Consider the following 27,175-nt stretch of genomic DNA (forward strand, 5'->3'; position numbering starts at 1 on the left):
TCCTTGCTCTCTCGGCCGGTTCTCGGCTGGCTTTTCTTCGAGGCGAGTCAGGCTGTTAGTATCGTTGCCGTTGCGAGAGGAATGATGGTGTGATGTGCATCGCGGCGGAGCACGCATCCTGAAGAACGCACTCGTCGTATATATCGAGATCCCGGAGTCCGTCCGGGTCGATCGATTCCCTCATAATCCCTTCCTTCGAGTCGCGGTGAATTTCCCGCGGGATCGGCGCGTTTCGCGTTTCCCAAAATCTTCAACGCGCTCGCGGTCCAGCTCTCTTCTTTATCCAAAAGCCGTAAGGTAACGCTTCGCGTGGCAACCCTTCCTTCCCCGTACGCGAATGCTCACGTAAACGGTAGTAACCACGTAATCGGGCGGTGAGTGTGAGGTGAAGATAACGGAAGACGCGAAGAAGAGACCGAGGAAGAAGGAGAGACATCAGAGATAAAATACCAAGATGCCGTGCTCCGCGGTGACGCTGTCCCTCGCCACCATAACCGGTATCATCGCCACTGCCCTTCTGGCGATCGCCTTTTCCACGGACAACTGGCTCTATACCGAGGTCAAGCGTGCCCAGATCCAGGTTTGTAGCGATGTCTTTCATATCTAAGCGAAGTACAAAGTGCCAAGGCTGATATACGAAAATTGAAGGGTACGATAATCGATATGAATGTATGTATGTGCGTCATGTAAACTTGATTACTTTGCTATTATTTATGGAAGAAAATGTTTTCTTAAACATTGATAAATATACGTGCTCCAAGTTCAAGTGTTTATTTACATACGAGATGTTCTCGCATAAACATTAGTTAAACCGAAGGTTGATTCATCATATTTTTCTCATATTGTCGTTAGAAAAAAATATGAGATCAAATGAAAATAGATTTTATAAAAATGAAGATTTACGAAAAAATTATATCCGATATAAAATTCTTGTATCATGGAAGATTCCAAGATAGAATATACGTGACTTTTTGGGACGTTTTGTGTGTATCTTGCAGGATCTTTTCTGGGAAGAAATTACAATGGAAATTGTAATCTCCTATAGCTCGTGTATAACATGATTTCATGTTGCATTAATATACGTAGTTTGAGATGCATTGAAAAAATCTAAATGGATTGCGAAAGCGATGACGAAATTTTCTGATGATGTTCTACGTGCCTTGTCGTGGAACGTCATCAGCGTCGTTGTTAAAGCTAACTCGATTCAGCCGCGAACGTGCCCCTATTTTGTACTCTCAGCGCAGCGCTTATTCAAATTTTGATTAAACTCCCACTGTGTGGCACGCGGATAATCCGCGGCTGGAATGAAGGCTTCGATCATTTATGAAAATGGACACCTTCCTGTCCGAAGTTAGATCACATCCGGATCTCATTACTCCCGAGGACCCCGAAGCTTCTCATCAACTAGCGTGCTCGTAAATCTAATTTTTTCTACTTCCTGTGCAAAACATCCATCCTTAAAGATACGAACACAGAATGCTGTAACGAGACTCGACTGTGATGTAACTGTAGTTTTTGAAATTTATAACATTTTTTTTTCTAATTCTCCATCTTATTTTTATTAATGATATAGTATTTTTGTGCTCATTTAGTGACGTGTAATTACATGGTAATATTCTTAATCATTAATTTCATTCATCATCATACAACGGATATTTATTATTATATAACAAGTTATTGTTCTCATTATAGTAATTATATATTATTATTATTACTATTATCAATCTTTTGAATAATCACAAACAATCCATTTAAACTGCAAAGCTATTTAAAATATAGACGCGCGTCAAAATAAGCGATTACTCAAGTGTATCTAATATAAAGATTAAATGCATACTTTAATGCAATTTATAAAATGATGTAGCGTAAAATCTCACATTTTATTTATTTTTGCGACAGGATAGTTACCTGGAATCGAAAATTTTAGGGAAGCTATAATAAATAAATAAAGTAGTGTATATCACAAGAAAAAAAATTTGTTTTTACTTTTCAGAGACTCTATATAGTAATTTATAATATATAAAGAAAGGAATATATATAAAAAATTAGTCTATAGGAGTTTCCTCAGTTAAAATCTATAGGATATTACGATTGACTGATCGCGTGCGCAAAAATGGATTAATAAAAAGTAAATTTTTATTAATTATAGTAAGGCTGTGAAAGGAAGTATTAATTTAACGGAGATTACGTAATCTATTTAACAAGTTTTAACAAAAATGCATTTTTTCTTGAGAAAGGGAAGATAGGAAATGGAATTCTTCCTTATGACTTCCGACGTCTTATTGTGGTTGAATGCGCGTGTCAAAGACCAAGTTTACCCTGTAGGATTACTGAAAGTCGAACGGATGTTATTCTCGCAAACTTTTCATGGAATCTACTCGAGAGGATGTCTCTGGTATTCGTGTAGAGAAAGGAGAAGGCATACCAGTGAACAGTGAGAAACGTTGATTCGAATTTTTATCCAATTTTTTTTTAATAAAAAATGTCAGTTAATATCATTGCGGATCCTTAAGTTTATGTTGAGAAGAGAATTACGGAGACAAGAAAAAGGTTTTCCTTTGTTTTTTTCGAAACAAATATCAAATTAACTAAACATTTTAAATATTTAATCCGATAAATCATGAACAATCGAGTTTTAGTGATTGCGACTATCGAAAAAAATTATGCGATGGTAAAGTTTATTGTTGCACCATGTAAAGTAATGTATGCAACCAACTTTGTATTTATTTAAAGAATGACTATATGCTTCTTTTCTATGCTAATTGTAAGCAGATTTTTTTTTTCTCGCAATAAATTCTTTCGAAATGAGAGTTTGAGATACTTCAATGCTTATGCGTTCCGGATGTGCGTTTGGAACAGCTGATTCGGTGATTCTTTTAAATATTATTTTTCCGCGACAAGTAATAATTTTTAATCTAGGATTGTTAATTTTTAATCTAAGATTTATGATGTCACAGGAAATTTTTTAAATTAATCTATTGACATCGCGTGCGAGTTACGTTACGACTTGACAGTTTAAAAACCAGATGCCAGTTCACCGCATATAAAATATTATGCATTGATGTACCTTCCTCTACTTCTCTCTCTCTCTCTCTCTCTCTCTCTCTCTCTCTCTCTCTCTTCACGCAATAATGCAAATAACGTATTTACAAACAATATGAAATGTACGGATTCTATAGGCAGATAGACACTCTACATGTTATTTAAGCATGCAGATGTTATTATTCTCAACATGATCGTTACAACAGAAACTCCGTCAATGATTTCACCATTAGCGATCGATATGCGATGGAGGTAGAATATTTTGCGATATTTTATTTACTACGAGAAGAGAAACGTATCATTTATATATACAATATATCTCGTGTATCTGAAATTACTGCGAAGTCGTTATTCCAAGCAGCTGAACCTGCCGCTGATTAAATCGGATTATCTCGTCGTTAGCGGAATCTCATTTCACGGGTATCCCGTTCCTCTTTAAGCTTTTCTTTTTCTCTCGACTGTTGAGATCCTCTCCTCTCCTCTCCTCTCCTCTCTTCTCTCCTCTCCTCTCTTCTCTCCTCTCTCTCTCTTCTCCTTACACTTCTGTCTCGATCTCTCGCCATCTCGTCCCGAACGATTCTCGTTCAGAACGCGATCGACATTCCGAGCCGCGCCCATTCTCAGCACATGGCTCAAAAAGTCTCGTGTTTAACGTTCGATGCACAAACGCATATACATACTTTTGCGCGATTCAAACCCGTATAAATGGACAGCACGCGTGATAGATCTATCCAGGGATTCATTTTTATAAAAAGAGTATAATTTTTTTATTTTATTCTTAACAATTATTTTTTATAAACATAAAAATTCCACGCATTATTTAAAAAATTTTTAGCAAATATCATAATCCTGTATAGACTACGAATTCGCGCGAACTCTGAAACAGAAATGTTGCACTCAATAATAATCCACCACTATTATAGTGGTGGATTAGCAATGGTTACAGCAATTCTCTCTCTGCTAAAAATCTTTTGCTTTCTTTTATAAATGATCTCAGCTAAGTTTTTATACATTGATTTTTTTTTGTTTTGTTTTTGCGTGACTCGACCATTTCGCTTAGAGTCGACATACGGAAAGAATACCCACTAATCCACTTCGACGGATCAGCCACGCTATATCCGAAAGGAACTCGCGCCGCGATTTCGCGAAGAAGCGCGAAGTGCATCGCCGCATAACGTGTGTACTACGCTCTGTTATTTTCGCGCCTTTTATCCTTGACGGACGCGCACGCATCGCGATTCCTCAACGATCATACCTCGCCTCCTCGCTTAGGATAGAGACAGGTTGTCGGGGGAGAATCGCCTGTACAGTTATGTCTTACGTATAAGGTGTGAGCGAATGCGTGCATTCGAATGTCTGCAAGCAGAGATGAATAAGAAATAATATTTGAATAAACATAATGTTTGAACTAGAAAATAAAGATATTTAAGAGAAAACTCCGTTTCTCTTCTTTATTTCTTCAATTATAAATAATTAATATGAAATATAATAATTTATATATATATATATAAATTTTTTCTAATTTTTTTCTTACTAGATAATATGCATAATATATAAAATAATATTTGAAATGATCAATAAAAGTTCGAATATTGATTCAAGTAAAAATTTCTCTGAATAATTAAGATGATAATTTTTCTAAAATTATTATCTTAATTATTACGCTTTAAATATACCTTATCTATTTATATTATCTTAACGAACAATATAAACATTTTCAAATACTATTTTATTTGAATGATAAACGGTATTTGAATGATTATTTTCAATTATCTGTATTTAAAATTCGACCATAATTGCGAGTAGGATGCAAGGCGATAATTGCACAGGCGTTGCGACGCGACCTCGGCGAACATGCCGATTAACGGGAAGACCGCGTGTAAATTCCTAATATTAACGAATTCCATCAATAAAGATGGAATCGAAGACAACCGACAATTATTAGATTAAGAAGATTTAAATACAGCAATTCTCTGAAGGACAATCTTGAAGTAAAAGATAGGACTTGTATTCTTAACGAGTTTTAACGATGCGATGTCCCTTTTATATTAAGTATAATTATAAATACACTATAGATATCGCCCCTTTTCACAAAAGACATGTTATACTAAGAAAAAACTTTTAATATTCGAAAGTAGGAAGAGGAAGAACAAGCTGCCGTGTGAAAGGGAGATAACTAATTAATACGATTGATATGCAGCAATTTTAATAGACATGTTTTTCTTGAAAAGGTTACAGATAATAAAACTGGTTTTAGAGAGAAATTGATCCTCTAGCGCATTATTACATCCAATCCTTCAGAAAAGAAAGGGAATTTGGGAGACTAAATATATTTTTTATTTTATCTCACGCATCTGAAAAACCTTACGTTTTCTTCAGCTTCTTGTATCTTACAAATCCAATATTATCATTGCGCAATAATTTTTGCATTTTTTTGCCGTTTTAACACTAAATTATTTATAATGAGCGCGCGTGGATAATTAAATCGCGATGCATGTAAAATCCTGGCGGCAAGATGGCTCAATTGCATTGATTACATCGTTCGTGCATCCTTGTCTATTCCTCGGCATAAAAGAGCCTGTTTAGCAGTTATCGTGTGTGCACAGTAGCGCGTTACACGCGACGTGGTATTATATTCATCAAGTATAGTCAACTGTACTTTCATTCGAGAGCCGGTGACGTGGCGAGCTGGGTGCGCGATGAAAGGAATGCGCGCAGTTAAAATTATTTTAATATTCTCGACACAGGGACAAATATAAATAGATTTTATAAATAGAATTTTAGGATATTGACCCAATCGATCAAAAAAAGGCGAGCAAACATTTTGTATTTAAGTTTAAGTATTTAAATACAAAGTTACAGAAACGCAAGCTTTATTAAATTAGAAAATCATGGAAATGATCATTTATGAAATTTTGTGGCGTTGTAAATTACATCAGTCGTAATTTATTCAGTAAATACAAATTGTTTATTTTCTGATCGTTCACATAAATTGAAATGAGCCTGTAAATTGTATTAATGAATTAAAGGGATCGTCATATCAAGCCGGAAAACTCTTCAAGGCTGATGCGATTCGCAATCCGCGCGATGCTTTTTAAAGATTTTGAATGGCGTAATGCGGTTTCGTATACGAAACGTTCCAGAGAAACTCGTGTATTACACGAATATTCTCTTCCCGTCCTGTTCAATGTGTACTGACAAAAATCATCGATGAATCTCAGCATACTTTTTTATCATCGTGCGAAAATGCAACATCTATATATTTAATATCCTAATTTATCTCTGATAATAAGTTTGTTATTCTATATACACAGATATACGATTTTCTCTTTTGATATCTGAGAAAACATTGACTTTTATCGTGATGTAAAGAACATAGCGTGTAAAAGTTTATATAAGAAGATAAATGTAGAAAGTATAAACCAATATGACAGCTGTCACATTGATCGCATTTAGCAGAGACAACAGCTTATGCAATCGCTAAGTGCAATTGTCGAAATTAATTAATATAAAACCTCCAATAAACAAGGAAAGAATATTAGTATAAAAAGAAGAGGAAGAAAAATCTAATAAAATATTTACTAACAAAATATTTCAGTTTCTGTTTATCAAATATCTCCATATTAAATTATATTAATTAGCTCTAAATTCTACTAAGCTTTACATTTGCGTCATTTCTTACATTGCGTCACTCGTGATTAGTGAAGAATAAATTAATAAAATAACTTTAAAATTAATTAGACCGTATCATACATAGCATTATTGCATGAGAAATAAATACGAAAAAAATATTTATATGTGTTTTATATATTTAGAAATAAAAATTTATAAATTGCAAACTTAAATGCTCGATTAGCATAAATGTTGTAAGGACGTTGGTAAATATGCAAAACTGCGCAGGATTATATTTGCCAGTTGAACAATCGTAGTCGCATCGTTTCACTATTTGACGTGACAAATTAATGCGAAAAGTCCTTAAGTATATATCTCGAAATGGACTAAATTACATCAATTGTCATTCAAATGAAAACGGTGCCTCCGTAAACCCGCATTATTCACGATCAGTCCCCTTAAATGATTATTGCATGATGATAGATTATTCAGATGACGAAATGATGCAATCGTAAATCGCGCACAGTGTCGGAAAAACGATCGTGGCTTGTGAGAGGCCAACAAGTTAGAAGAGATCGATGAAAAATTCAAATGAAAGTTGCCGTACATAACACGGTTCGTTAGCTAAAAATCTCGTCGCGAGCAAACGATGCAAAAAAATTTCCTTGAGACATTTTAATGTGAATAAATTCGTAATCGAAATGATAACGCCGCGCGATAAATTACACCGAGACTGATAAAATAATATATACTTTTTCCAATATCGAGAATGACAAGATATAGGTTCGGTGAAAGCTATTTCCCTTATTTCCACAAGTATTTAATAATATTTTGCACGATCTTTTAGCTGCTACAATTATCACTTTGTTTTACGAATGCAAAATCGTAAATACAAATATATAATATTGCATAATCGTGATGCGGTAATTAGAAATCCATAATGCATTTATATCGAGATTAAGAAATCAATTGTAATGGAATTATAAAAAAAAAGTACACGCGATACAACGAAAAATTTTGCAATATTTTCAATAAAATTGTAATCTAGGAGATGCTAAAATAATTTCTAAAAAAGATATGAGACATGTGTACGATTTCTCATTCTGTTATCGATAATGTAATTATCTCCATTGAGCTTCACGGCGGGTTTTCCTTTCTATGTCAAAGAAATCAGCCGGGCTTGACGATCTTCCCGCGCTTGAGGCGAGCAATGGTAAAATAACAACGTGAAAGCAGAATGGCGTGGCCTAGACAGGATTGAAAGATTCGTCGGTATCCTCCTTTTTTCCCCTTTTCTCGGGAACGAAAAATGATAATAACTCTTGATACGCACTGTCACGAGAGGATTCACGTATTGAATCTCCAGACAACACCTGTTGCTCGTAGAAATTTTCCCGCGAAAAACATATTCTCTTCTCGAGCAACATCACATAGTCCTTCAAAACATTAATAAATATATTTCTCGTTCCTTTAAGATATCAATATCGTAAAATTTCTCGCCGTATCTCGAGTATACCTTTTTAATTGCGTTACAATGAACTCCTTAATCTCAATGCGTGCGTTTTGAACAGATTTCGCCGCATCATCCTTTTGCAATGTTGTATATTTGTGTCACGGCTTCACATCTGCAAAAACAAAAAAAAATTGTAGCAACTAGACGGTTATGCAAATGTAACTATAATTACAAATAGCAATAATATATATTAAACTAAAAAAATTTCTTTTGCTCCCTCATCTCTTGTTTTGCATTTCATAGTATAAGAACTTTTGCCAATTAAGTCGACAATATTGATACAAGATTTTTTGTGTTGTATACATTTTATTATATTATAAAATATTATTATAATTGTATTTTAACTGTCAATGAAAGTATTCTGGTGAATATATGCATCATTCACCTTGCGCATTCTTTCAAAAGAATTATTCGGAACGCATGGGTGTTCCTCAAGGTTAACCTGCTGGAGTTTACATCAGCAGTGTACGTCATGCTCGTACGATTATTAGTTGGTAATCGAGGAAGAACGTAGGCGATGGAATTTCTCAAACACCATTGATCGGCACGTTGCTATTGACAAACGCAACAAGAATGTATTTCTCGCACAAAGCAATTATATCTGTCGTCCAAGTCTTAAAAACGATAAAATCCAATTATATGTAACGATTTATATTTTGTATGATAGTTTTTCAAATTCCAATAATTTTTAAGTAATTGAAAAAAAAAAAAATTAGAAAGTAAAAATCTGATCGTAAACTAAGCTCTATAAAAAATATAAATAAATTGCTTAAGGAGAAATTGCAAAGAGATGAATATAAGAGAGAAATGCGAAGATATTAATATCGTCTGCGAAAACGAATCGAGTTTCGAAAGAGAACTCTTTCTTTCACATTGTATACATTTTATCAGCGATCGGCGAACAGTGGATCGAGCGAAAATGTTTCGTGGGAAGCGACGTTATGTGTATATGCAAAAAGAACGAGCACGCGTGTTTTCGCTGCGCGGAAAACGTTTCTTTCCGTCGTCAACGGTCGCGATTCATGCGTTAAGATTTCCCGCGTAGCGCGGTGTATTATTATACTTTCTACCAGACGTTGAATCGGGAAATCGAATAAGAACTTTCTAGAAAATAGATCGTAACAATCGCTGGGCGATCGATTCCTGTCCGAGGACAATCCGAGATTATATATCGTTGAGCGATCACTGCCGGAGGAGATCGATACATGTCCTAATATGATATGAAATTGCATCAAATTTCGAGGAAGGTATGCGAAATACATCCACGAACATAAGAAAGTACACGGAACTTGTATCGACACGCATGAATAAACGCTCTCTATGGTTTTTATATAGGTTTCATCGGCGAGCTCTTCGCGAAATATCGATGGATCGCAACGTGAAGTAAAGTGAGGACGGAATCGTTTTCATTACTCGTTTTCTCTAATTTCATCTATCGTACACAGAAGATGGTAATTCTTTACCGTGACTATAAATTTATGCTCTATATAATAATTTGTATAATTTTATCGATTTTTTTGATAATTACTGACTGATTCCTCTAATTAGTCTTGAATCGACAGGAAAAAAAGATCAAGGAAACATCAAGATTCCATTTATTTAATTGTCGATTTTTCACTATTGTACATATTTTTGGGGATAAGCTTCAAAATAAAGTTTTGCGTCAATAAATTGGCAAAGTTGAATTTACTTATTAATTTTATACACACACAAGGACTTAAGAAAGCAGAGTTGCTTGTAATCGGTTTTTAGTCGTCTCTGAATTGAATGTAGTAAAATGTAGTTAAATGAGCACGTGGCGTCCCTTTCACTAAAAATACGAGAGAGATTCCGACAGATGTTATATCGCGAGAGAGAACACACGATATTCTTACTTTCTAACGATAATAATATTTTCGCGAAAGGAAGAGCTTCATCTGCATTCGAAAATACATGCACAGTAGTAGCTCTCTCCATTAAGACGAATTATTCATCGCGATTTTCTTCTTGCCCTTTCACTTTATCATCGTTAATAACATTGGCATTTCACAATTTCAAATCAACATCTTTTTTGTTATCCTCAGTATCTGTCTATTCAACGAATATTCTTCTTCCTGTTACAGCAATACGCGAGCAAGCATGCCGAGCAGAGCCACTTGGTGGAGCAGATGAACAAGAAATATTATTATTACACGAGGACTCAGGGTCTATTCAGGATATGTTATCCCAAAGAAAGACCACCGACAGGTAAGATAAAAATTCCAAAATAAATCATTTATTAATTAAATAATTATATAGATTTAATAAAAAAAATTATACAATTAGACTTGTAATTTCGAAAAGATTTCAAGATAAAATCCGTAGTTTGCGCTAAATACTTCCGATGTTATTTAACTTTGCAGCTACATATATTTATCCTTATCAAGCTTGTTTTAATTAAATTTAATTATTTCTTATTAAAATTAACACTATTTTTCTGCTATTTAGTATTTACAGAATAATTTAAAAAAAAAAAAAGGAAAAAAAAAGATTAGGCAGTTGTAGGTCTCTCTTATCGCATTTAATTATCTACATTATTATTTTTATAATATATGGTAGAATAAATATATGTGTATAAATGTGTTAAATAATGAACATTGTAAATAATTACTGAGGTTCAATTTTCCGTCTTTGAGCAATATTCGGGATAACATTTGCACTCCAAGAAAAACAAATGATCTCGAGTTCGACGTTCAGTGACACTTCTTACGCGGCCTTTAGGAAACTTTCTACGTTACGATCTCGTAATGTCGTAGGTTATCCGATCCCACGTAATAGGTTAACAGTTTATAATCGACCGCACAAACGCGCGCACAATCTTTGGAGAAAGGTGCATTTTCTCTCGATAGCTCCGGTGCAGCGCATCGTGGCGCTTTCTCATCCTAGGATCCGTTATCGTGCATAATTCAGCATTATGCGTTTGTGCGAACAATGTTAACATAGTACGTCGTATGAAATAAAATATAGCGAACGCTTTCTTTTTTATCCGTCGAAGGAAATATTTTCGAAATTTGAGTAAAAAACATATACAAAGAGACATTTATAAAATCATCTCTATTTTGTAGAGATAAAAAACCTTAAAATCTTAAAAAAATAAAAATCAAAATGTAATATTATTTCAAAGTGTTGAATTTATCGGGTAGAAAATTTTATCAAAGAAATTAATCGATGCTATTTCTGAATAACGTATGCATCGATTTTCCAAGTATCGGATACATCCGTTAGCTGGTTATAACGCAGAAAAAAGCATATCGTACGATGCCAACCGCGCTATTTTCCAGACACCATTTCGAACGAAATACTTAAATAACAATATGAAAAAAATAATAATAATGAATATGAAATTCTATCTTCGAGCAAAATCGATTTATGCGAAGTTTTTCTATCGGTTTCAACCGCGAGAATCCTCATTTTAAATTACTTAATGGACGACAAGATTTCCCTGGCTCGAGAATTGCTAGGTAATTCTTTTTTCAGAGCACACCTCGTAAGTGGACCGTTGCGATCGCGGTCGTTGCGAAATAATCGACGTGCCGATCGATCGCCTGCGTATTAATGCTTTACAAACACAAGCCGTATCCGTGTTGATTGCGAGAAAAGAGAAGGATTTTTTTTCCTCGAATATAATCAAATATGAATATAAATTCATTGATAATAGTTTGAAAAAATCTATCTTTTCTTTAAAATATAAATAACATATATACATTTTATAACATATATAATACACAATCAGAAAAATATTTCTTTTCAAGAAGTGTCATTTAAAAAAAAAAAAAAAGATGCGATATATATATTAATTAAAATTATAATTAAATCTGGCATTTAAATCGATAAAAAAGACACTAGGCACATGCATGCTTTAATAACGCTCAAGGATGTGATAAAATCCTACACTTCACATCATGCGTGATTTCGTATCGTAACGCTTTATGGCTTGGAATGCCTTTCCTATATACTAGAGACTTTCTATCATAATGACGCATGTCCTCTGTTAATGATCAGTGACGTATCGAGATATTTTACAGCAATAATATACAGAAAATGAGCGACATTTGTATCTTTATATAAACGATAAATCTAATTAAAAATCACATGCAGTTGCAAAATAATACGTAATCGAATGTAATCACGCATGTAATCCAATACGATGATACACGATTATATCGTAAATATAATTAAATCCATAATTAGTACAATTAATCCGATTATGAGCTTAATTTCACCTAATGGCTCTGATCTTAGTCAGGAAGTATACGCCGATTAAGTGCATTCCGATACGAATCTAGGTCAAAGCTAATTAAGGTATTAAAATTGTCTAAATTGATCTTTAAGAGTCAATTCCTCCGATATCCGTTTTTAATTATAGTTTATATTATATCTTTGTTTTTTTCTCCAAATTCTATTTCCCTAAATAAAGAAAAAGAGATAATTGAGCTATGGATAAAGTTAAGTCTTTAAAATCTTAAAATTCACACGATTATGATATAAATAATGTCTCATATAGATTCTATTGTTTTCTCCAATGCTGCATGTATGTGAGAATCCTATAATTCGGAACAATGTCGACACGCGCGATATGATGTTATTTTTTACGTCACGCAGATCGCGAAATCGACTTTTACATGTCTCGATGATTACGCAATATACTCAATACCGCAACATAATAATTCAGAATTATTATGCGAGCGTCAGCGTTGCGCGGAGATGTGCGTTGCGTACGATCGAATTGTACAATTGATCTGGGTAAGCAAAAATATGACAAATACAGTCGGATACCTCTGTGTATGCGTGCGTGTGTGCGTATTACGTGAAGAACGGCAGGTAGGAAATCTAGAGTGATGTAACATGAACATAAGAGCTAATTTTAAATCATGCTTCAACAAGAAATTTATAGAACACAAAGCAACATAAATTCATTTTTTCTTGTAAATTATTTGAGATATCTGAAACAACTTTCTTTTTAAACTCATGTATTTCAAAATTAATTTTTTTAATCGCAATTGTATTACGCGCCACTCTTTATGATATTAGTCGCGAAATTAAGATTTCTTAACTTTCTAAAAGCGCTACACAGCATTTGATCCGCGACAGTAATTGAAGGTTAATAAAAAAAAAAAATATATATATATATATATATATATATATATATGTTGTGTGTGTGAATTCTTTTTCGTGTAAATCCGGTACAGGTGATTCCAGTTCTCCCGGAAGTTTCAGATTGCGCATTCTTCGAGCGGGAAGGGAAAACGCTACACCGCGCTATAAAGTGAAAACGTGTCCATGGTGAAGTACCGACTGTAGTAGATGCGGGTCGTGCATACATTAGGCGTCTCATATAAAATCCATTGTTATTCGCACAATAGTGAACCAGCCGTAAAGAGGAAGCGGCGAATCAAACGGATAGCGTTCGTAAAATTCCGAGGTAAACCCGAGGAAAGTGTGTCGATGTCGCGTATTACAAGGCAGATTCGTTTCACGAGATTAGAATCATCAGTTAAAATTGACTCTATTGAATTAATTGCTCTATTGAGCAAATAATACATTGATAAAGAAAACGGGGAGAAAGGCGCACCTTATCCATAATCTTATACCATAGATAAAAATATAGCTAGATAAATATTTGACATATACGTAAAGATATGTACTCCGAAACCTATCCGCTAAAAATTGCGAATGACAGGTGAAATTGATGTCCCAAAATCACCCGAAGCGAGAGGATGTCAAGATCACAGCATAATTGCTTTCTTACGCGACACGTATCAGTAGCAGCATCCCGATAGAAAAATAAATCGCTTCGTTCTCATTAGTTTGACAAATCAAAGTAATCGTTCTCATTATCCCACATATCGGTATTTATTTTCGTGAAAGAGCTAAACTAGTATATCCTAAATTAATTAGTCGTAATAGACGGTACCCCAGTCTTAACGATCGGACGATGGACGCTGAAAATATGGAGACAATGCTTTCTCACCGGAATCGCATAAACGAAAATACACTCGTGTCGGTAAATGTACCTGGTTTGGGGGGATCGTGGGACCAGAAGAGACGGCGCGAAAAGGCGAGCGTATCGAGGCCGGATCGGTGAGAATCGATTCTATCGGTCGATCGATCCGCGCGCGATACCGAAGCGAAGAAATTGTCCAGGTGAAGCGGAGAGAAGACTCTTCGTTCACATTGTTTCTCGTATCATTCGGCCGGAAAACAATCGAAATAATCGATGCGTTTCTCGTATCACTGCAATACCGTTCGTCGACCGACAATGCCTTATCGGTTTCGGCGTGCCGTTTTTTTCTTCCGGCGACCAGTTTCCGGTGGCTTCGATTTATTAGGCGCACGTGATCGAGCTTATCTACGCGCTGAGCAAAAATTTAAGGTAATCGCTAATCGACGTATAATATGCAAAATGAGGCGAAGAATGCTATTGTAATGAAATACCGTGAACGTATTTTAGAAATAAAAATTCTAATGATATCTTAAAGAAAAATTTTCTCTTCTATTAATTTCGATAATATTATTTAATACTATCCTATTGTGGTCTGCTATTGGCATTCAATGAACACGCAATATAAATCATATCAAAAATATATTCCATATTTATCTCCCGATTACATAGAATGTTTCAAAATTATCGATTGCTCTTTTTGATAACAAACTCTTTGAAGAATCTGTTACTAAAATAATGTTCGATGATTCTGGAATACTGTAATCAATCCGACAATTCTTGGAGACATATCCGTCAGATATCCTTGGAGTAATATTTTATCACGTGGAATTTTTGCCGATAATTTTATCGGCAAAATTTTTATACACCGTGTCATGGGCCAACATCGAAAATCGAGGTCGGACGCATGAACGGTCGCGAGTGAACGCGCGAAAAATTTGAAGAAACCAGTCAACGACCGGTCCGGTGGCTTTTATCTTTGCCTTCTGGTATCACTCGCGTCGCGCGCCGAAAAAGGTACGAGGAGGGCCTATCGAGCGGTTACTCGGCATCGCCACCGACGTTAAAAAGGCTCCTCTTCCGGAATGGCGAAGAGCATATAACGCGTGTACAGTTAGGCGCGAGTCAATGATCTTGGCAGGACGTCTCGTTTAGGCGAAACTACACCCACAGAAAAGATTTCCGGATCTAATGCTATTACTCTTCAATTTATCATAAAATAGGATCGATATAGCGACAATCATATTTATTATTGAAATAGGAATATTTTAATCTTAAATGGAAAATTCTTAAATCTAGAATAAAATGCCTAGTAACGCCACCGCGTATCGGTTTCGCTCCGACTATTGTGGCGCTAACATCAAGTTATTCTAAATGCAAGAATATATAAGCTTAGATTTGTATATGTTACTCTTGTCTCAAGATAGTAAGACAATCTTATTTAATTCGAGAGAGAAGAAAAGGAATTATTGATTTAATTTTAAAATTGTTTTATTTTTATACCGCATAAGGTTGCGATACGATTAAATATGTGAAGAATATTTTTTGTCCCGTTATCAGAAATCCTTTCTGAGAGTGTAGATTCGAAGAGGGTCGAGAAAACGGCCGCGTAGCCGTCGTCCGTCATTTGAATCGCAAAATATTTCAAACGGTACGTTTCGCTATACGAAAATATCTCGATCGGATGTGTAAGTCGGAAAACATCTTTCTGTCCGTTTATTAATTTCGGCGGTTTTTCTCAACGAATGATTTTCATTCAATTACAATAAAAACTAGACTATAATTGTTAAGAAAAGAAAATAAACAAACTTATACAGATTGTGCAAAAAAAAAAGAAACATTTAATCGGATATTATTTGAAACTTCATGTTGGATTTTGAGTCTTCGCGTCAAATTTCGAAAATTTAATTTCGCTCGAAGAGATCGTGTTACATCTGAGTGTCATTAGCGGTAATGATCCTCTACGAGAAATTAAATATCACAAAAATTTCTCGAGATGGCAGATATCGCTTGTCCCGGCTCGCCAATCAGATATCCATTTACCAAGAGGTGATCGTGAAAGCATGGCTACTTTACGACAACTCTTTCCCCCGCGCGATACGTCTTTCGAAAGTGGCATTTCGCGGATTAGGATTCGCTAAAAGAGTACCGTTGCAAGACCGACGAAAGACCGAGTACGCGCTCGCACATGCGAGCCCACGTACGGGTACAGGTAAAAGCACACCGCACACTGCGCCAGCTGCATTCTGGGTCGCATGTTTTTCGAGACGCGACAGGGCTGTGGGATCTTGCAGTACTGAGATAAATCCCAACAATAATTCCCCATACAACGAAATATATACAATCCCGAAAGTATCTAATGAATGCATGTCTTCAAGGATCCTTCGTACATCCTCCGTATATAAATGGAGGCTAAACGAAGGATAATGTTATGTGTGTGATAATTAATTTATTATTTAGCTATCGGAGATATGATATCTTTAGGATATCATTAGAATATAGGTGAACGTCCTTCGAGATCCATTTCCGAGATATCATAAATTCTCACAGCAGCACGTAATTATAAAGATGTCTCATATTGAATTTATGTTTCAAAAAATTAAAATTAAAAAATATAATAAAAGTTTAATCTTTCATTAATTTTAGATTGAGATTATTTTATCATTCCATTATTTTCTCATCTTACATAATGGAAAATTTTAAGGTTGAAAAGTCATGAATGAGAACAAAATCTTTTATTAAAAAAATTTGAAAGAAAATCTATCCTTTTTTATCTCGTTAGTCATAAAATATTCGATATACAATTCTATTTGCAATTTTTTTTTTGTATTTTACCCAAAGAATTTACAATTTTTCTCACATTTTTCATTCAATTCTCCTATTCTTCTTATATTTCTTTTAGTTCTTATTTTCTCTGAAAGTGTTTTATAAAAAATATAGCACGAAATTAAATTTAATGGTGATATCTAATTCATTCCTTTATATGTTCCTTGTGTAATCTAATGGCAAACATTCTGCTTTCAATTAAATTTCTTTAACATACGTGTGAGAGAGAGACATGAAATTTCTCGACAGTAATATAAATGACACCATCTGTAGGTGTGATATGTTATTTCTCAGTTCGCCAAGATTCCGCGTTTATTTCGCTTAGAAATGCACTGTGTTTCAATTCTGAATTTTTTAATCAAACATTAGATAAATATTAACTCGCGTATCTCGCGATCGATAGAATGAGAATGTCGGTTGTTTTTTATAATTAACTAATTAATCGTATATATTTTTTATGTAAAAATATTTCCTTTTTTATAATTATAAATAAAGAAAGAGCAATTTAAAATCTCGGGATATCGATTTTAGGGGGAAAAAAAAAATAATAATAATTATTATTATTTTAAAATAGTTTCAAACATTAATAATTTCTATTTGTAAAAGAGAGAGACATGATATTATCAATATTGTAAAGATATTAATAAATCTCTTAAACGCACTACAATAGTAATTTTCTTGTCATTATGAGAGTAAAAAGATTTATTTATGAATTTTGTTATTTATTTATAGATTTTTTTTCTTCTTTTAATCTCCTTATTTGTTAATACCGCGAAATTATGTTGCTATATATATCGTACTTATTTATACTTATTTTGTGATTTTTTTACAGTCGAGACTTATTTGAGCCCTGTGGAGACGCATTGCATGAATATCGATTATTTTATTCCCGATGAAGAAAATCAGACGAGAGATTTTTCTGAGGATGCAATAACACGACTGCGTAAGTATAGCAAAATTAAACAAGTTTCATTTTTGGTCCTCTGTCAATGAAAAATCATCAACTTTAAAAATTAAATCAATTAATATTAATTAATTAATATTGATCACCACTTTTCTCTTTCGCATTATTAATATTTTCTTCTAAAATATATCCGATCTCAATATACTTATATCTTAAGAAATGATTAAATAATTCTATCGATATTACAAACTCTGTTTATAGAATAGGAAAGATACATATGTAAATTTCTCAAATATATATCAGTTTTAAAAGATTCGCTCGATTTATATTAACGTAAGAAAATAAATATACGCGGGTGTCAAACTTAATATGGAATGATCACACAAATATTTCATATTTTTATAATGACAAAAACAAATAAGATAAAAAAAAATTGTCTTACTTATACAATACGTCTTACAAGTATATAAATGACATTATAGATACTTTAGAATTCGGTCACGTTGCTATGTAGCGCAAATGGAAAGTCCGATTGCTGATAGCCAACGTGGCAACGAACGCGTGGTATAACATAGTAAAAGATATGGAATATAATTGCCAGATTGTCATGAAAATATTTATTGGAAATGCATGTGCAAAAAATATATAACGCGTTTGAATATCTTTTTATTGTCATAGATATGGGAAGATCTGTGATAGCTCTATTTATGATCGGCTTTCTCGCGATATTCTCGGCATTCTGGACGGGAGTAGTCGGATGTTGGAGAAGATCACCAGGGAACATTACGGCCACGGCGATTCTGATGTTATTCGCCTGTCAGTATATTTTCCGAAATAAGATATCGAATTTTATACCGCATAAAGAAGAATATAATGGGAATATAAATATTTTTAAATTATGTAGGTTTACTGAGTGCTGGTGGTATGGGCTTGTGGCATGGCGTCGAGTATTATGAAAAAGAGAAAATCGTCGGGGAGGAATATTATCAGAAATGGAGCACCGTAAGTGTTCTCAATTTTACTTTTACAATATTTTTTTATCGTTATATAAAATTATCGATATAAAAACAATGCTCGCACAATTTGTCAAAATGTTAAGATTTATCGTTGACTATTATGTCGATCATAAACAAAAGATTAGAAATAATATACGGTATATTAATATCGTTCTGTTTAGGTTTGGATTATTTAGGTCGCCTTAGATTATTTTTACTTCGTTTTCCCAAATTATTTCAATTATTCGCATGATCGCTTAAAAGTTTACTGTAATTGATCAACATTTTTAAGAAACATATATTTTATTAGTAAGCGAGATAAGCGAAAAAGATGCAAAGATTTTAGTACAAATTAAAATTAAAAAAAACTCAAATATAATTTTCAAAATAAAATATTTAATTTTTCGCATAAAGTCACACATTTTTTATGCAGAATTGAAGATTCTCAAATGATACATCGTATAGATAATCCATTCGATTCGAATAAAATAAATAATAAATGATATAGAGAAGCGTTTCGCTTGTCCCGCACCGCGAAAAGATTCTTCCAGGCTCATCGGACCGATCTGTCGCATCAAATATCTACATCAGATCCGAGGAACCGTTTTTGCCGGTGACAGCGGCAACAATATACGCAGTGTTTTACAGAGAATTTTGCCCGCAGGTTTTAAGAGACAACACGGCGCAATGGTACGACTGGTCATTTTATCTTGCCTGGCTAGGGGTGGCCACATGTCTGGGCACGATGACGCTATTCCTGATCGCGGCATCCTGCCTGAGAAGGGAGCGTGCCCGCGAGCAGGCCCAGAACGTTCAGTACATTATGCCAGGTGACACGACAACCATGAAACGGCCGAACTAACTCGTCCCGTATCTCTTTTTTTTCTTTGTTATATACGCCCGGCGCGACACGACACGCCACGGCACGGCACGGCACGACATGGCACGCGGGGAAAAAAACTGTCTCTAGGTCCTGAAAGACAACTCGCTAATCTCGTACGACTGGTCGTACGTGGTCGCTTGGGTCGGCGTCGGTTGGTCGTTGGTCAGCGCGATCTTGTTTAGCGCCGCGGCGATTTGCTTGAGGGGCGAGAGAATGCGCGAGGAGGCGATGAACATGCAGTACCTCATGCCTGGTACATATTTAACACCTATTGCTTTCGCCCGTTACGTGCACGCGGCATCCGACTATCCTAATCATCCATTGATTAAATATTTCAAAATTTCTGATTTCTCTTTTTATTTCATTTTTGTGGCAAGTCCGAAATATATCAATAAATGTCGATACTGCAATATTTCTTTCAACATTCTATCCACATTCTTATTAAACATTTTATCGATATTATTAATTACTTAGATGAATATGATATACAATGAATAAATTATAATCTATTATCTGCAAATATCATTTAAGATCATAATAAAAATCACTTTTCGTTGAATAAAATGACCGAGGAGTAGTCGGATTCCGCGTGCATTGAATGTTTTACTAACTTTAATTTTTACGATCATCAAGCTTGATCGCAAGGAACATGTTCCTTGATATGAGGATAACGATCATCTCGTCATCATACTAACTGGATATATTCGAAGCAGGAGCGTGTCGATGCGGAAGCGACGATGTTATCAAACTCGTTTTGAAACTCAGTTATTTTTATAAATATTTAATAACGTGTTATGAATAGTTTACGTCAAGCGCTTCCGTATTAACGCATAATAATTATTATGTACACAATTTCCGTATTAGATCACTTATTTATATGGATACTTTTATTTATAGAAACAATATATATCCGTAATAACTATTATTTTTAAGGATTTTAACTTATTCCAATTGCGAATAAATAATCCTGTAAAATATATCTAAGATTCGAAAAGATGCATAGACAACAATCATGAACTAATTGAATGACAATACACATAGTGCAATACGAAAACAATCTGATCGCTTACTTAACTGTAACAAACCGAAAGTTTTGTCGATCCCAATAATACCTTGTATATAAAAAGATTGATTCCTACTATTCGAATAATGTAAAATTAACCATGTCGGTGGCAAAGTCGATAATGTTTTGAAAATATTAGCTGCCAACTTGTAAATATGAAAAACGAGGCCACGTGAAACTAAATAGTTCGATGAATATTAACTCGAAATTGCATGCCGAGGTTTTACAGTCGGTCTTTACGCAATTTTCTAAACCGAAGAGTGAAGCCATGCGGAAAATTACTAGCTAGTCGATTATTTAAATGATTTTTTTAAATTAATTCAATATTAAGTCCCAATATATTTCAATATTAAGTCCCAAAGTCTCATATTTTTTAGTTAAGATTAAATGTCCAGCGCTTCGATTAAAAGGGAATTTAGATTTATGGAAAGGGATAAATATAATTGACTATATCGACTAGGATAAAATGGCAAATATAACGCAAAACAACAAAGTTAAACTTTAACATTATATTAATTTAATTTAGTATTTTTCATACTTTGGTCAGATCAAAAGATACATCTCGCTACTTTCATTAATAAATTTTTCTCATAAATATTATTATATCACACGATTGTCTAATTATCGATAATAATATAATATAATAATAATAATGCAATCAAGATTTTAATCGATAGAGTAGACAGATCAATTATCGAAGTGTATTGATGATGATGTGCGGCAACGACCAATATTTATTCTCGCGAAACTTTTACTTGTTCGTCTCACGCTCTGTTTATGCTGTTGTGCTATTGTGATTAAAGTATTTTTGTCACGCTCTAATCCTGAAAGAAACTTTCTAGTTCTCCTTCAGATAATCGATCGATCTGCAGAATGCATCTAGCATCGTTTTTCGAATCCATTTTGAAACTTTAAGCATTCACTCGAAGATTCGCATATTGTACCTTGTGACTTATATTTCCATCTCGTTATGTTTTTCTTCCATTGAATAACATGTAAAAAAATCTTTGAAATACAAAGATATTTCTCTCTCTCTATTTTCTGTTATCTAGAAGAAAAAAAAATCTATTTACTTTTATCGATCGCAAAAAGTAACGATTTTGTTTTATAAAAGTATATTAGTTCTACTATCTAATCATCTCAAAATTGCATTAAAAAAAAACCGCACTCATAGAGAAATACGCCTAATTATGAATATGATTTTTCTTTTTTTAACTTTCATCGTTTGTCATATTAAATCTTCGAGTTTAGGAAAGTTGGACCCATAATTATAAATTGTTTATGCGCGATAGTTGTTCACTTTTTCAAGGGGAAAAAAGAAAAAAAAATGGAAAACCGGTAATATTATCTAAAATCGAAGTAATCGCTCGAAAGCGACACACTTGCCTAATTTTCCATGCATTCATCGACCTCTTGCCATAAAAGAATTTCCGTATTTGCGTATTCAGTCCCGTACGTCGACCGATCGATGTAGAAATTCGATTTACGCAGGACGAAAGACAAACGTGTCTCGTTTCGCAATATCAAATGTATAATGTCTCTCTTCAAAATCAGTAAATATCTAAATTTATCTGAACAATAAAAATGTGTTCTTCAACAAATTAAAACTAATTTTTTGAGAAAGTATATGTATTAAAAATAAAAATTTAGATTAATTAAAATATGTACCATATAATATATAACATAAAAAAATATATATTAAAAAAATAATAGAATGCCCATCGTTTAAGAGTTAAGCATCAAAATTAAAAGTTAAAAATAGTTCTGTCAAATTATTTTGTCTTGTTTATTTGATAATCTAATTTAATTCCAACATTCTTCGTTTATTGAAAACTGTCAGATTAAATCTAATCTCTTTTTTTCATTTTTCCAGTGTATCCGCAGAAGCAACAATACGCGTACGCCGGATATCCGGCACCGGCGGCGTACCCAGGGCCATACTATCACGGTTCCCAATATGGGCCTTACAATTACTGAAGGAATTCGGCCGGTCGATCGGCATCGAAGGAAAGAAAATAATCTAGGCTCGTCGCCAATATGGAAAAAATTCACTATCATGACACTTAGTAGGACGAGGATGAAAAATATTCAATATAAAATCTAAGAGACTCGCCGAGATCGATCCCTGATCGCGTCACAGGGTGCAAAGGATATATCGATTTGAAGGGCCTCCGAGATCTCAGGCGTAACTTATCTCTAATTAAAAATTCGTGGCTCTTCGAATGTTGCTCTGAAATATGGATATTGCCACGATATTCCCAAAAGCAAGCCCTTTTCTTCCCGCGATAGTCCGATCGCTTGATTCCATCTGACCGGAAGCAAGAACCCAAGCAAGACGAAAGATCAAAAGACGTTTGAGAGAAAGTTTTTAAAGAAAGTCTGAAAAATTCGGGAACGAATCCTTTGGACTTTCTTATTCGCGTCTTTTAGACGTTCGTATTGTCTGGGAAGCATTACTTGCGCGAAACGGTTGCTCAAAATCCGCGTACTTATATTTAGGAGTGAGAGATTATTTTGTATTTTTTTTTTTTTTTTCAATTTAATAAGTAAGCGCATCGATTGTCCTTCGCTCATCTTTCCCGCGTGTACTAATCGCAAGGAAATAAATTTGCGCTCACGAGAGATATGCGTTTGTCGTTTTCATCTGACCGGACTCCGATGACTGATTTCACCGAGTTTTCTCGAATTCTCATTAACGAACGTTAGATCGATGATTCATTCATCACGGTTTCACAAGAAGAGAAGGTTCAACAGAAAACTCATTCGAGCGCTCGTCACGGATTTAACGGACGTTAATCGCCTCGAGGAAACATGATAAAAACAGTCGCGAGTCTTATAATTGAATTGATTGATCACGTCGATCAAATTCAGATCTGCGAAACTTGGCTCGCGTCGACGCCGCGTTTATCTTTATTTATTTAACGTGATCGAAGCTCAAATCTCTCTCGAAGAGAGGACGGCCGTTGTCGAATTGCGCGAGCAAAGTGGAAACGTTCGTATGAACGCTTTCACTTCTTGGTAGTACCACATATTAAATAAATATATCGATTCAACAAACGCAAGAAGAAAGAGATTAAATTGCAAAAATATTCGTTCGTGTTGCGAATTTAATTTAAATCTTTCTAGTCTAACGGAAGGTTAGATTAACCGATAGATTTCGGTTGAAGACAAAAAAAAAAAAAAAAAAAAAAGTTAGGATATACAAGGCATGATTTGGAAGAAAACTGTAATATTTCCAGTTTTTCCTAAATTATCTTATATTGATTGTATTATTTTAATGAGAATCTATCGTTCTAAAGTGCTGTTGAAACGCGTACTTAATAAATTAGAAATTCGAATTGAAAAGGTTGAAGCTACTTTCTTGAACACATATCGTAACATAACGTAAACATTTATATAATATATGGTGCTGCTAGAATCGTTAATAATTTGTTAACGAATTCGAAATTTGTTTAGTATGTAGTTCTTTTGATGATGTCGATTTGATGAAGATTCATGATATCGATATCACTATTGATGATAAGTTTAAGAAGTAAGAAAAAATATACTCTCTCTCTCTCTCTCTCTGTCTCTCTTTTTCTTCAATTATTTTATATATTATATTTTTCAGTAAATAAACTATATCGACATCATTTTCTTTCTCTGTCTTGCGTCTTCCATACATAAATAGCTCTTATCTCGACTTAAACTTTTTCTTCTAATTTATCTTTTGTCGTAATTTCTCTTGTCAATTGTTTTTAGGAACAAGAGCAAAGCAATATTTCTTAAAAGAATAAATTATGTATATTGTGCAGATTATTAATGCAAAAATTAAGATTGTATTGATATTAAAAATGCACTGTTAATTATATTATAATCGCGTAATGAAGCTAGGTAAGATTTAAGAATGAGTGTGTAAGTATAAAAACATTAAGGAAGCGAAAAATTGGGTACAATAAAAACGACGAAAATTTATAAAGTTTTGGATATTAAATATATAAAAAATAGAATAAAAAGGAAAACATATATATAAAATATATAATTGATATTTAAAACCTCTCTTATTTATCCGATCTCCAATAAACTTTTAATGTTCCTATTCAAGCATTATCAGTTATTAATATAGTTATGAAATATATATTCTCTCTCTCTCTCTGTCTCTCTCTTTCTCTCTCAGATACTATACTTATAAAAGAGAGGGAAAGAAAAATTATTGATTTGCGCATGTGATAGCAGCAACCTAATTAAAAATTGATCTCAAATACTGGTATAAAATTAAAATAAAATTAAGCGTAAACATGATAATAAATATAATTAAAATTAAAAATCAAGAAAAATAAGTATGAAAGTTAATAAGCAAACATTCATAAATAATCATATACCGTTAAAACAACAATCGGATATGTATATATATGTATATAAAATTTATATAAATTGTTATTTAAATTAATATAATTAATGGTTACATTTGGTAGAAGAAACAATTTTGCAAATTTCAGCATTTAGCATTACTGCATCTCTTTATTGCATTCATTCTTCGTGAGATTATCGTTGCATCTTGGTCAGCATGTGTGATTGGATACTTTTTTATATTTAACGTTTCAATATTAAAGAGATCATTCAGCAAAATCTTTATACAAAACTAATTCATACTTCGAATGCAACGCAATCTTAGCAGACATGCTGCTTCTCAACATTTGAAACCACTCCCTGATAGACTATCCACTGCGCATCCGCGAAGCCACACACACACACATACACATACACACACATACACATACACACACACACACACACACACACACACACATATTAGATTTATTCTTTGTAGCTGCTACATATTACACTTTCTGCACTCAGAAATGAGATAGATATACAACAAAGCTTCGGAGACAAAGAAAAGAAGGATGAAGAGTACAGAAAGTTCAATTACGAAGAACAGACCTCTCGTTACATCATCTGATCGGTGGCTGCGTTTCACAATCAGTCGACGCGTGACTATCACGGAGTGAGGATATGTTCGAGGTCAATTTATATCTTTTGCTAGCTGTCACCGCGTCATCATGCGCGGCCGAGCAGAGTAATCGGAAGGATATACCTTTCACGAGAGAGAAAGTATGTAACGTGTGTATATATATATAAATGCCCCTGTTTCGCAGAAAAGGACAGCTTCCTTAATATTTTTACCGCTTCCTCTCTTACTTTCTCTAGCCATTATCATGCTTTATCGCCAGTCTTATGTCACTCTTGATGAGTATTATTATTGTAAATGATTTCCAGTATTATCATATGCCCGGCCGGTTGACAAACAAACAAGTCGCCACGTTGTCTGATCTCAGCAATGTTACTCATATGAACGAGATCTTGGATAACATATGTGTAGTAAGGATCGTGGGGACTCCCGAACACATAAGTGTGCGAGAGGTAAGGAAGAAACAGGGAATTTTCAAATTTTAAACTCTGTTAATCTCCTTTCGAGAATTTAATGGAATAATAATATCAAAAATTTCAAATTATAAATATATGAATACTAAATGAAGTGGAAATAAATTAAAAAGATTAATGTTGATACTGTTATGCTAATAATCTATTTGTACAATTTTTTAAATTAATATTTATAAAAATCACACACTAAAAAAGTTGATAAACATTTTTTTATCGTAATATTGAAAAATCAAACTTTGACATATATGCAAATGTAATGCTCTGATGTCATAGACATAACATCTAATCTGCAAGAAAAGCAAAAGTTTTTTTTTTTTTTTTTTTTTTTTTCCCCAGTATATCAAGCAGTCATTGAGAGATCTAGGTTGGACAGTAGAAACAGATCTATTTGAAGCCAATACACCGATATTTGGCAAACTGGAGTTTGAAAACATAATAGCGAAATTAAATCCTAATGCAAAAAGATATCTAGCGCTAGCTTGCCATTTTGATTCAAAGTATACAAGAGAGGGAAATTTTGTTGGAGCCACAGATAGTGCTGTACCATGTGCCCAACTGATTAATTTAGCTACTGTTATGACCAGATATTTAATTAAACAGGTAAATGACACAGAAAATGATGAGATGGACAAAATGGAAAATCTTTGTTTGAAAATCTGCATTTATATCATGTCTGTGTATGTAGATCATGTCTGTATTTATATCATGTTTGTATTTCGCAGAAGGATATCAGTTTGATGTTCATTTTCTTTGATGGAGAAGAAGCATTCGAGGAATGGGGTCCAAACGATTCTATTTATGGTTCCAAACATTTAGCTGAGAAATGGCATAATAACAAGACTGCTTATGACAAAGAAAATTATATCTCTGAATTGGATAAGATAGTATGTATCTTAATTTATGTGATACTGTTATTAAAAATGTGTTGTATATGTGGGTGTGTATGTAATATTA

At 33.8% G+C, this 27,175-nt stretch overlaps 2 protein-coding genes and 1 long non-coding RNA gene across 7 annotated transcripts in view; 2 read left to right on the plus strand and 1 right to left on the minus strand.

Annotated features, from left to right (window-relative positions):
• On the plus strand, window positions 1-24,773 carry LOC138939716 (transmembrane protein 114). Of its 2 annotated transcripts, none has more exons than XM_070307804.1 (7): window positions 1-580; window positions 10,270-10,393; window positions 17,785-17,895; window positions 18,535-18,672; window positions 18,761-18,858; window positions 19,516-19,681; window positions 22,671-24,773. In XM_070307804.1, the coding sequence occupies exons 1-7, from the start codon at window positions 455-457 to the stop codon at window positions 22,772-22,774; spliced, it is 867 nt and encodes a 288-aa protein (XP_070163905.1). In that variant the 5' UTR covers window positions 1-454; the 3' UTR covers window positions 22,775-24,773. The 2 variants fall into 2 exon arrangements, with proteins under 2 accessions (XP_070163905.1, XP_070163904.1); XM_070307803.1 differs by lacking the exon at window positions 19,516-19,681 and adding an exon at window positions 19,822-19,987 and having other exon boundaries at window positions 7-580; window positions 22,671-24,772.
• Window positions 7,603-27,175, minus strand: part of LOC138939717 (uncharacterized) — a 21,562-nt gene continuing 1,989 nt past the window's right edge. For 3 of the 4 annotated variants that reach the window (XR_011447889.1, XR_011447887.1, XR_011447888.1), the window contains exons 2-4: window positions 8,553-8,719; window positions 8,171-8,279; window positions 7,603-8,090 (exon numbers count right to left, since the gene is read on the minus strand). This is a non-coding gene — a long non-coding RNA (uncharacterized lncRNA). The remainder of the gene's footprint in view (window positions 8,091-8,170; window positions 8,280-8,552; window positions 8,720-27,175) is intronic. The other variant, XR_011447886.1, reaches the window with a different exon arrangement.
• Window positions 25,602-27,175, plus strand: part of LOC138939715 (glutaminyl-peptide cyclotransferase) — a 2,464-nt gene continuing 890 nt past the window's right edge. Inside the window, exons 1-4 of the mRNA XM_070307802.1 lie at window positions 25,602-25,891; window positions 26,057-26,200; window positions 26,558-26,821; window positions 26,944-27,105. Coding sequence (XP_070163903.1) covers window positions 25,793-25,891; window positions 26,057-26,200; window positions 26,558-26,821; window positions 26,944-27,105 — 669 coding nt within the window. The 5' untranslated portion in view covers window positions 25,602-25,792. The remainder of the gene's footprint in view (window positions 25,892-26,056; window positions 26,201-26,557; window positions 26,822-26,943; window positions 27,106-27,175) is intronic.

This window comes from Polyergus mexicanus, unplaced genomic scaffold (assembly GCF_030449975.1).
Source record: "Polyergus mexicanus isolate NDT 795.1 unplaced genomic scaffold, iyPolMexi1.0 SCAF_15, whole genome shotgun sequence".
NCBI classification, from domain to species: domain Eukaryota; kingdom Metazoa; phylum Arthropoda; class Insecta; order Hymenoptera; family Formicidae; genus Polyergus; species Polyergus mexicanus.

Excerpts from the sequence above, each read along its gene's own strand:
- LOC138939716 (XM_070307804.1), top strand. The coding sequence starts at position 455 with ATGCCGTGCTCCGCGGTGACGCTGTCCCTCGCCACCATAACCGGTATC. Across the intron at positions 10,394-17,784 it reads CAAAGAAAGACCACCGACAG|TCGAGACTTATTTGAGCCCT; the intron begins GTAAGATAAAAA and ends ATTTTTTTACAG. Across the intron at positions 18,859-19,515 it reads ATTATCAGAAATGGAGCACC|GTTTTAAGAGACAACACGGC; the intron begins GTAAGTGTTCTC and ends TTTTGCCCGCAG.